Source organism: Hemiscyllium ocellatum, chromosome 23 (genome assembly GCF_020745735.1).
Source record: "Hemiscyllium ocellatum isolate sHemOce1 chromosome 23, sHemOce1.pat.X.cur, whole genome shotgun sequence".
In the NCBI taxonomy this organism is placed as follows: domain Eukaryota; kingdom Metazoa; phylum Chordata; class Chondrichthyes; order Orectolobiformes; family Hemiscylliidae; genus Hemiscyllium; species Hemiscyllium ocellatum.
In genome coordinates, this window is record NC_083423.1 from 6618383 (window position 1) to 6630603 (window position 12221).

General features: G+C 43.0%; 1 protein-coding gene across 1 annotated transcript in view; it reads left to right on the forward strand.

Moving 5' to 3' along the window:
- The first annotated feature begins 503 nt into the window (after positions 1 to 503).
- Positions 504 to 12221, forward strand: part of pfkfb3 (6-phosphofructo-2-kinase/fructose-2,6-biphosphatase 3) — a 95875-nt gene continuing 84157 nt past the window's right edge. Inside the window, exon 1 of the mRNA XM_060842631.1 lies at positions 504 to 622. Coding sequence (XP_060698614.1) covers positions 607 to 622 — 16 coding nt within the window. The 5' untranslated portion in view covers positions 504 to 606. The remainder of the gene's footprint in view (positions 623 to 12221) is intronic.

Below are 12221 nucleotides of genomic sequence, written 5' to 3' on the forward strand. Positions count from 1 at the left end.
GGGGGTGGTACAGCAAGTGGGAGACTGCAGGGTGAGAGAGGGTGGTGGGGGTGGGGGTGGGAGAATGGGAAAAGTGCTGTTGAAGTAAACGATCTGCATTGATTGTGTAGAATGTCTGAAAGGGCTGAATGGCCTGTGCCTGTATTTCTGAAAAAGACTAACATGTCATTGGTGTCACTGTTGTTTCTCCAATAGGTGCCAATAGCTAATGAGTGTCTGTGTTAATCATCGTTCCCTCCAGAGCCCAGCTCTGGGACTCTCTGATTCAGCACCTTCCCCTCTGCTCTGAAATCCCCCTGCTGAAAGGGATCTCCCAGGCTCAGGAACATTGATCTCTCTGTCCAAATGGCCCCCTCTCTCTCTCTCTCACACACACACACCCCAACTCTCCCTCCACAATGCACACTGTTTGTGTTTTTTGAAACAGGCGGAGATGAAAGGGTTAACACTTCAGTGACAGCTACTTCCGAGGTTGCAGTTTGACATCATGTCTGTACGAGTAAGGCACGTCTTAGTCAATTTCTAAGTGTTTATGCTTCAGTGTATCGGGCCGGGGGAGCTGAAAAATCAGCCTGTTCCTTTACCATCGCAATCTCGGTCATCAAGATGCCTTTAGGAGTTGGTAAGTAACATTGTTATCCTCATATTCTGGGGCGACTTTCAGTCCCAGAAAGGGGCGAGGGAAAGCGGTTGGTCAAAAACCATTTGTGCGAAGGTTTACTGAGCAGAAAGAATCCTCTGACCCATGAACAGGAGATTTCCAAATCCAAGTGAACAGTCAACACTCTTCCCCACCCCCGGCCCGAAAGGTCGCATTGCAATGCTTTTAATTCCTGATGAAGGGCTTTTGCCCGAAACGTCAATCCCTCCTGCTCCTTGGATGCTGCCTGACCTGCTGCGCTTTTCCAGCAACACGCTCTCGAATGCTTTTAATTTGTTTGATTTTAGTTCTGTCAACGTTCATTAAGGTAACACGGCATGAGGCGTCGCCAGCTGGCTGGGAAATGTTTGCTTTAAAAGGGGATGTTTTCAGATCACTGTGGATTTTGCCATGCCCGGAAATTTGTTTCAAGTGTGTGAAACAAACGGGAAAGGTGAGAGGAGATGGTTTTTTAAGGAAAAACAAATAGGGTGTCTCCCTTTTATTTCAGAAGCGAATATGTTCCAGCCCCTGCCTTTGACGGGCACGTTCACAACACTTTTACTGAAGTGCAGTCATTTGTTGAAAGCTAGAACACCAAGACGTGTGCACAAACCACAGAAAACCAGCATGGAGGTGCAGCAGCTAATCAGGGAGGCTAGTGCAGTATTGGACCTTATTTCCAGGAGGTTGGAGTGGGGAAGTCTTACTGCAACTGTACAAGGTGCTGAGAGACCACACCTGTAATCAGTTCTGGTCCCCTTATTTAAGGAACAATGTTATTTTGTTGGGGGCAGTTCATAGAAGGTTCCCTCAATGGTCCCTGATACGGAGATATTGTCTTATGACTAAAAGCTAAACAGGCTGGGACCCTACCCATTGGAGTTTAGAAGAATGAGATTGACCTCATTGAAACACATGGGATTCTTAAGGGACTTGGCAGACTGTGAGAATATTTCCCCCTGTCTAGGACCAGAGGTCAGAGTCTCAGGGTAAAGATATGCCAATTTAAGACTGAGATGAGGAGGGAGCTCTTCACTCATACAGTTGAGTGTCTTTGGAACTCCTTGCTATAGAGAACTGTGGTGGCAGAGTCCCTGTGCATATTTAATAATGTGAAGGTGTTGGACTGGGGTGGACAAAGTCAAAACTCACAATGCCAGGTTACAGTCCAACAGGTTTATTTGAAAGTACAAGCTCTCTGACGAAGGAACAGCACTCCGAAAGCTAGATCCAGGTAGACCTGTTGGACTCTAACGTGGTGTTGTGTGATTTTTAACTGTAAATTTAAGTGTGAGATTGATTCTCGATCAGTCGGGGAATCTAGGGTTGTGGGGAAAAGTCAGGAAAATGTCATGAGGCATATTGGGTCAGCCGCAATTCTGTTACATGCTGCAGCAGACTGGAGGGACGGAATGGTCTACTCCTGTTCCAGTTTCTTATTGTCTCACCAATAAAAGTTAAATGTATTATTGTGAAGTCAAATCCTGACCCTATGTTGAAATCCTTGAATGTTTCATACAGAAGTCTCTCACTGGACCTGCTGCCGCCAAAAGGGTATTTGTTGCTCGTGAAACACAAATGGCTTTTCTCGGGTGGTTAAGACTCAGGGACACTCTGGGTGTGGAGTTAATCAGAATAAGGACAGCAGATCTTTTCTAAAAGGACATCAGTGAAGCAGATTAAATTTAATAGCAATCCCACAGTTACTGAGCCTAGCTTTTTATTCTGGCCTGAAGAGTTTAATTAATTGAGTTTACATTAATTCACAGTGGGTCACGTTGCTGGGTCATTTTCTCAAGTTTCCGAATAGCTGGTCAAGTATTAATATCACTCTGTGTAGTCCACATTGCTCTCCCTCCCAAGTTTCTGATGGCCTCATTGTTCTGTCAGCTTTGGATGAGTGGACAGCTAGTCAGCCCAGTGTGCGATCGAGCGACTTACTGCCCACATTAGATGCTTGGGTTGTGTTAGGTTAAGGAGTGCCACAATTGGTCCAAGTCATTCTTCTCATAGTCAATCAACCCAGTGATACTTGTTAGCTGGGCTTGTATTTGAAGAATGGTACCAATACATTGAGTATGGGCAGGTGGAACTGTACCAGAGAAGGGCAAGGATCATATAGTATGGACAGTAAGTAGTCCATGTGCTATCCAAGTAGAAGCATCCATCAGCTCCCACCATCACCCTGGTGTATAGGGATAGTGGGGAAACACACAAATTAGCATTGGGTCATTGAACTGGTGCAAGCATGATGGACTGAATGGCCACCTTCAATGTCATCATTAGAGTGGTGCTGTTAAATCCCAATTATTTAGCATCTTGGTAACTGGAAGAAGTATTTTTTAATCCCTCCAGCCTCAATTCAGTGGGGTGAAAGTGGTGAAATTGTTTCCACTTGTTTAGAACAAGTGGACATCAATATAAAATAGCAGCTAACACATCAAACAAAAAGGAAGAGAATAGTGTAACCGTACAAACACCCGCCCATGTGGATTGTTTAAATGAGGAGAAGGTAGCCTAGTGATAATGTTACTGGATCAGTGATCCAGAACTCTAGGCTAATGCTCTGGGGACAAATTTCTGACGAAGGGCTCCTGCCGAAATGTTGATTTTTCTGCTCCTCGGATGCTGCCTGACCTGCTGTGCTTTCTCAGCATCACTCTAATCTTGACTCTGATCTCCAGCATCTGTAGTCCTCACTTTCGCCTACCTTCAATGTCATAACAACTCTGTGATCATGTATAAGCAGCATCTACCCATGTTTGTATGACTCATGGACCTGATCATATTTAATCCAATCACAATGTAGGTCTGCATCTTGTTTTATTCTGATTTGTAGCTGTGGACTTTTCCTCTATTTTGCTCAAATGCGACCATCTTCTAAAACTAATATCTATTAATATTGCATCTATCAAAATCATAAGGCATAGCAAAGTGCTTTATAGCCAATGATTGACACTCCTGTTGTTCAAGGAAGTACAAGGGTTTTGGGGTTTCACAGGAATATGGAAATAAGGCTGTTATCAAATTGTGATCTCATTAAATGGTGGAGGAGGCTCAAAAGGGGCCAAATGATCTAATTATGCTTTGAATTCATGTTTGTGTGAAAATTAGACAGCTGGTGTCGAAAGCACATCAGCCAATTTGTACGTAACATGCTCCCACAAACAGCAATGTGAGGTGTTTGTGTTGTTGATTGAAGTCTGAATATGGTCCAGGACATCAGGGAAATCTCCCCCATTTGCCTCTGAAATAATGTTAAGGATCTATTATGTTCACCTGGGAGGACAGTGTCTTGGTTTAAATACTCATGTAAATGGAAGCCAGTGATGTAGCTGCAATGTCACTGATCAGGGCACTGAGTTTAGAAGTTGGGAAATTATGTTGCAGTTGTACAGGATGTTGGTGAGGCCGCACTTGGAGTATCATGTTCTGTTTTGGTCCCCTTTTACGGGAAGGATGTTATTAAACTGGAAAGAGTGCAGAATAAATTTACAAGGATGTTGCCAGCACTCAATGGTCTGAGTTATAGGGAGAGGGTGGACAAACTAGGACTTTTAATTTAGAACGTGGGAGACTGAGGGGGGGCTCTTATAGAAGTGTATAAGATCATGAGAGGTATGGATAGGGTGAATGCACTATCTTGCAGAGCTTGGTGTGTGTATGGAATGAGGAAGTGGTGGAGACTGGTACAATTACAGCATTTAAAAGGTATCTGGATGGGTATATGAATAGGAAGGGTTCAGAGGGATATGGGTCAAGTGCTGGCAAATGGAATGAGATTAATTTAGGATATCTGGTCAGCATAGACAAGTGGTCTGAAGGGGCTGTTTCTGTGCTGTACATCTCTATGACTCTATGACCTCTAATGGCGACTATGTCAATTATCTTAAAAGTCTATCTGGTTTGATGTTATCTTTCAGGAAGGAAATCTGCTACCCTTGCCTGCTATAATTTTTTTCAGTGTTCAATATTTTCACATTATTATTCCTCCTTTACATTTTTCGCCTCAAATGTGTCTTTCAGATGCAATGTGATCTATGTTAATTTATGCAAAGTTAATCTAAGTCAAATTTGAGTGTGATATTCATCACCCAAAACAATTAATTAAAAAAACAAATAAGGGCTTCCCTCTTTGTTTGTAAGACCATAAGATATAGGAGGAGAACTGGCCATTCGGCCCATCAAATTGGCTGCACGCTTCAATCATGGCTGATGTGTTTCTCAATCCCATTCTCCTGCCTCTCTCTCTAACCTTTGATCCCTTTGCTAATCAAGAGCCTATCTATCTCTGTCACGTAGTGTCACAGAGTCATACAGCACAGAAACAGACCCTTCGGTCCAACCAGTCCATGCTGACCATAATCCCAAACTAAACTAGTCCCAACTAAACATGTTCAAATGGCAGGCCTGAAGTGTTTTCAGAAATAAAAAACAATTAGGTTACAGATACTTTTATAAGTATGATATTCTAATGTATCTATTGAGAGCCTGAGTGGGATGTAATCATTTAAATATAATAATTTATGTATATAAGCTTTTAGAATTATTAACAACAATACTACTTTCTGTGTGACTTGGTTTTTAAATGACCAGGTTAAGGCCCTCCCTAGGCTATTCTCAATCATGTTTGATTGCACACATAAGGCTTCTCAGAATCTTTTCTTCTATTCTACCATAGCCCCATCACCCCATGTGACCCTCCCTCAGCTTCCATATCTTGTTGGTTGCTGTAGTGATTGGAGCGAGGTGGATCTCATTGAGTGTGAGTTCCTTTAATGGGATTGTTAACCTGGACCAATCAGGGAGTCCTGGCTGACAGAGATAACCAGGAGTCTCTCTCCACGTGTAAATAAAGAGTGTCTTGGTGATGGGTTGCTGGCCTCTGTGGGGTTATTTCATGTATTAATCATTTCTCTATGTTAAGAACAGAAGTGTCCAAGGTTCTGTTCATGCTGAGTGTTGGTTCTGAGGGAGCTGCATCAGTGTCAAGGAATCTCCACACCAAAGAATAGAAACAGGAGTCTCACATAAGCATTACCCCTATTGGGCTTCCATCATTACTGGTTCCCTGGCACGTGGGTGATTTTCCAGGTGACTGAAATATTGAATGAAGTTATTTGCACAATGATGTCTTCACTGAGTGCCTGCACTCACTCATTCTGTCATTCACTCACTCTCACTCATACTCACTCACTCACTCTCTCGTGCGCGCACACACATACACACAACATGGGTGCTGTGGGGAAAAATAAGCACTGCTGCTGTGTAGTCCAAAAATAAACAGGAGTCTCAGGATTTTCCTGACTCTATGGATTGGGTTCAGGTCTGGCTGGTCAGAGTCCACGTACTGTGTAAAGAAAGAGTGACTTGGTGATGGGATACCGGCCGGAGTGGAGCTATTTCAGTTGCAATGTGGTGTTTGGGGAAGTTGGGGTCGGAAGATTCTCTGCACGCAAATTCTGCTTCTCTGACATTGCCTCACAGTTTGTTATTTGCTTCCCCTGTCAGAGCTGAGTCTTGCACTCGCTCTCCTCCTGAAGTGACATTTTGTCATTTCTTCGCTACCATTAAAAGCCTCCAGGAGCCGTTTGGTTTGATTTATTCCTTTGAATTCTCCCAGCATCGCCTCCGTATAAACCACTGTCACTCTTTTGAAGATATGTTATTTGCAGGTTAACCAGTTGAGATACATAAGTGGTCATCACTGCTGTGGAGAGAGATGTTCCCAGGTTTGCGATTGCAAAACTGCGATTCTGTTGCTTATGGCAAGTCCCTGCATTTTGTTAATGCGCCACTTAGTGCTGGACATTTTATTTGCAGACTTGAAGCAATTATTCATCAGTGTGAGTTATTTGTAGAATTTCCAGGAATAGATTGCAAAAGTTTATTTCTCAACTGGTTTCCAGTAATGACCTTATGGCAATTAATCTTTTGTTGTGAGTATTAGTGCCTCTTAAATGATATTTGTTGTGACAATTGCTGGAGGCACAGGAATGTGCTGGGAGCTGAGCACTGTTTAAAAAGCAGAGGAACTGAAGTCTAATATTAAAACTGCAATTAATATAACGATTGTAAGCTTCATGAGAGTCACTGTCAGGATTTATAAAACCACCTGAACCTTTCAGTTTGATTACTGTCTATGAGAAACCCAAAGTTGGAATTTATTTTGCAGATCCTTAGCAACATAACTCAGTATATCTTTCTGGCATTTGAATCAGGAATAATCTTTTGCATTATGAAACAGATATTTCTGCAGTGTCCCTTGCTGCAGGGAGATCATGGCAACTTGGTCAAATCATTTGACGAATATTCCAGAAACTAGTCAATTCTTTTGGGATATGAATTCAATCCCTGCTATGGCAGCTAGCAAAACTTCAATTCAATAAAAATTGGAATTAAAAATAAGCAAGCTGATTAGTAACCATTTTTAGTTTTCATAATTATCCATCCAAATCACAAAAGGCCATTAGAGAAGGAGATCTGTTGTCCTTTCCTAAGTCTGGCCTCCATGTCACAGCTAGATAGGACAGTGAAGAAGGCGTTTGGTATGCTTTCCTTTATTGGTCAGATTATTGAGTACAGGAGTTGGGAGGTCATGTTGTGGCTGTACAGGACATTGGTTAGGCCACTGTTGGAATATTGCGTGCAATTCTGGTCTCCTTCCTATCGGAAAGATGTTGTGAAACTTGAAAGGGTTCAGAACAGATTTACAAGGATGTTGCCAGGGTTGGAGGATTTGAGCTATAGGGAGAGGCTGAACAGGCTGGGGCTGTTTTCCCTGGAGGGTCGGAGGCTGAGGGGTGACCTTATAGAGGCTTACAAAATCATGTGGGGCATGGATAGGGTAAATGGACAAAGTCTTTACCCTTGGGTTGGGGAGTCCAGAACTAGAGGGCATAGGTTTAGGGTGAGAGGGGAAAGATATAAAAGAGACCTAAAGGGTAGCATTTTCACACAGAGGGTGGTACGTGTATGGAATGAGCTGCCAGAGGAAGTGGTGGAGGCTGGTACAATTGCAACATTTAAGAGGCATTTGGATGGGTATATGAATAGGAAGGGTTTGGAGGGATATTGGCCGGGTGCTGGCAGGTGGGACTAGATTGGGTTGGGATATCTGGTCGGCATGGATGGGTTGGACCAAAGGGTCTGTTTCCATGCTGTACATCTCTATGACTATGGCTATGACTCCAGACCCACAGCAATGTTTGCCCTTCACCTCCCTTTCAAATGGCGCTGAAGAGCCAATCAAATATGCAAGAATAGAGTGAGTGTTTAGGCACCATTTCTTCATGCTCATAATAGTACACACAGAGTAGATGTTGAGAACATGTTTCTTATTGGTCAGAGAGACCAGGATCCAAAGGCATAGTCTTTGAGTAAAGGGAAGACCTTTTAGAATGGAGATAAGGAGAAACTTCTTCAGCCAGAGAGTGGGGAATCTATGGAATTCATTGCCACAGAAGGCTGTGGAGGCCAGGTCATTGAGTATATTTAAGACTGAGATAGATAGATTCTTGGTTGTCAAGGGGATCAAGCGTTACAGGGAGAAAGCGGGAGAACGGGTTTGAGAAACTTAACAGCCATGATTGAATGTTGGAGCAGACTCGATGGGCTGAATGGCCTAATTTCTGCTCCTATGTCTTTTGGTCTTATGGAATTATTGGCAATTCAATCCTTTTCTCTTTCTATCCTGAGTTTTGCCAGAGATTGTGGTGAGTGATTGGGACTTCATTATTGGGCTCATCAGCCAGACAAAGACACATAGACCCAGTGACACAGACTGTCCTCACTGGACAGTATGACCCTTTAGCGAGGGTTAGCCAATGACGATTTGTCAGAGATGGTAATAAATTTCCTGTGCAGACTTGTTTCAGGCTATAATCCAAGGCAGGATTCAAAATAATGCACTTCAATCGTCTGAGGTGTGTCTAGTGAGTTAGGGAGTCATAGAGATGTACAGCACGGAAACAGACCCTTTGGTCTCTCTCGTCCATGCCAACCAGATATCCTAAATTAATCGAGTCCCATTTGCCAGCATTTGGCCCATTTCCTCAACTTTTCCTATTCATGATGCCTTTTAAATGTCACAATTGTACCAGCCTCCACCACTTCTTCCAGAAGCTCATTCCATACACGGAACACCCTCTATATGAAAATGTTGCCTCTTAGGTCCCTTTTAAATCTTTCCCTTCTTACCTTAAACCTATACCCTCTAGTTTCCCCTACCCTGGGTAAAAGCCCTTGGCCATTCACTCCATCCATTCCCCTCATGATTTCATAAAGCTTTATAAGGTTACCCCTCAGCCTCTGATGAAAACAGCCCCAGCCTATTCAACCTCTCCCAGTAGCTCAAATCCTCCAATCCTGGCAACATCCTTGTAAATTTTTTCTGAACCTTTTCAAGTTTCACAACATCCTGGGATACTGGGAGGCCAGTATCCCAACAGTGGCTTAACCAATGTCCTGTACAGCCACAACATGACCTCCCAACTTCTATACTGAATGCTTTGCCCAATAAAGGAAAGCATACCAAATGCCGCCTTCACTATCCTATCTACCTGCAATTCCACTTTCATGGAGCTATGAACCTGCACTCCAAGGTCACTTTGTTCAGCAACACTCCCCAAAACCTTACAATTAAGTGGATAAGTCCTGCCTTTCCAAAATGCAGCACCTCGCATTTATCTGAATTAAACTCCGTCTGCTACTCCTCCTGCCCATCTGATCAAGGTTCTGTTGCATCCTGAGATAATTTCAGTCATTTAAGTCCTTACATTTGGTGCAAAACTTTAGGATTTAATCCCCATTTCATTTGTGAGTTGAGGGAATTCAGCGTAATTTCTGTTTGGAGCGAGGAGCCTGTCACTGTGTGGAATGTGTTAGGTTTTGTGTTTTTTTATGTTGTCTGCACTTTATTAAAAGCCATGATGCATGGTGCAAATGCCTTAATGTTAAAAGCCCTTAGGGCCATTATACCTATTTAAATATACTGCTCATTGGCTTCAAAACTGGAAAAGCAAAGTCCAATTTTTATGCCTAACAACCATTGTAGGGATATCGTCTGGAACTTCTCGGAGCTTGAGAGATGGAAAGGCTTGTGTAAACTATTAACGATTGCCTACAGGCAATAAATCTTATGCTATAACTTGTCGACTGGACACATCAAAGATTTCAAATTATCCTCTGCCCACTGCTCTACCTCTCTCCAATAAAAACATATGTTCACCAGTGCAGCAGATTCAAATAAGGAGCCAATTACAAAATTTTCTTGAATGAAAGCAAGGGCAGCTTTATTGCTTGCTAACCCTGATGGGAAAAAAACAAAGTTGTGATACTAGGCCAGACCACTCAAAACATTCTTAAGCAGGCAGCCCAGACCATGACTTTGCAATTTGTTTCGATAAGTGTACAGTGAAAATTACCCGGATTAAGTTAGCGAGGTTGACTATCAGGTTTAAAACAGACAAAAATTTATTCACAAAATTACACAATGAAACGCAAAGAACAGAATAAAGAACACCTACAGAACTCAGTCTATCCAAACTCGACCTAAGTATGCTGTTCCGAATATACACAACAGTCCCAGTAAGCAAACCCCCTTTAAAACACAGTACAAAAAAAGTGATTACAGGTTGAAGTTAGAAAAGTAGAGAGAGAGCGAGAGAGAGAGAGAGAGAGAGAGCTTGTTTCTACATAACCCACTGTTGAACTGAACTGAACTAAACTGCTTAACTAGAGAGCTGATCACTCCCCTTTCTTTATATGGTCACTGCTAAAAGATGATCACTTTGCCCTGAAATCTTCTCTGTTTATGTATAAATAAGAGACCCCTCAAAATCCTTTTCACCTCTATACCAAACCAGTCTGATCTGAGCCCGGACTGGTTTATTATCCCTCTGAAAAAAATCAAGGGTAGAGTATCCTTGATCCAAGGCACAGCGTTTAGAAAATAAAAGGACTAGCTTTGTGACACAAAACACACAGAAACAATGATATGTCGTCTAACAAAGAGTGTCCAGTATAAAGACTTTGAAGTAATTAAAGTCCCTAGAGCACTAGATTTTAGATGTTTTGCATTTCAAAGCTTTTCACTGTGCCTCGGTACATGTGATAATAAATTCATCTTGCTTCAGAGTGTTTCTACGCACCTCTGGAGCAGGTGAGATTTGAACCCCGCCCAGAGGTGGACACTATCATTGCACCACCAGAATGCTGAAGTTTCAACCTGAGATCATTGTGGTTTAATGATGACCCACTAGTTGTGCATGTGAAGTGGGGAGGGTGTTGAATCTGCATAGTGACTCTCTGTCTGAAGTGAGCACTAAATAAGCACCTAATTGCTGAAGATCAGCTATTGAACATTGTGTGGGGTGTGGCTGGTGCTGTATAAATGCCTCTGATAAGACTGTTTAGTGGAAAGACCTTGCTGGGGAGTGGCCTTTGCTCAAGGTGCAAATGCTGTGTGAATGAAGTGTGCAAAAGTGCAAGCTCTAGTGGTGATTAAGAGCTGCTGAAGCAGGTAGAGGTGAGGGCCTGTAAGGAAGAAAGAGGGTCCACCTCAGGGTTGGAGTCAAAGACAGCCTAGTCAGTAAACATCACTTCACTCATCATGACAGCCCTTTGTCAGTGTGGTCAGTGATCATAGTTTGTCCAGCCTTGCCCGCTTGCTCCCATCTCAGAGCTCAATGCAATTTGACACAAAGGACTGTGATGGAAGTGTAGACTGTGGGCTTCACACCATAGATCGGTGTAAACGTTTTTGCTGATCTTTGTTCTGTTCTTAACATTACTGAGCCACCTTTCTCTACAAAGGCTGCCAATCACACACCTCCCAAACTCTCTATCCTTTGGAAAAGGAATGTGAAACCCACCTCCAGATGTATGCAGGTTGGGTGGATTAGCTGTGGGAAATGCAGGGTTACAGGGATGGGGTGGGTTTGGGTGGGATGCTCCTCGGAGGGTCGGTGTGGACCCGTGTTGTGGTGGTGTGGGTCGAATGACCTTCTTCCACACTCTAAGGATTCGATTATACCTACCTGGCAGAAAGTGATCTGGGAGGCCTCCGCAGTGAGGACTGAGGCCTAGCTGCTGAGGTGTGTTCTGAACTCTCTGAAAAATATTGACACTTGGTGCCCCTTGGAGAGAATGCAGAGGTCTCCATGGGTATCAACGCATGATAGATACCAAGAAATCCAATAAGGAAGACCAGTGATATGTCTTCACCCAAAGTGGGATGAGATTGTGGAACTTGCTACCATTGGGGTCAACAATGTTGATGCATGTTAAGAAATTCAGAGATGCATACTGAGGGTCACAGGCATACATCATAACCTGTGGTCACTGTAGGCGCAAGAGGACATGATCTCTGTCCAAAGCAATGTTTTAATTTCATTTTAAATTTGTTTCAAATATGTTTTTTTTATTACATTGCCACCTTAAGGGGCTGTTACCTTTGTAGTTTGGTTGAAGAGTATTACTTGTGACGCAGCATCTGCACATTAGTGAGGCCAACTTCTCAACACAGTCCCTCTAATAAGGGATCTTAGAAACGTTGAAGATAGAAGCAAGGGTAGCC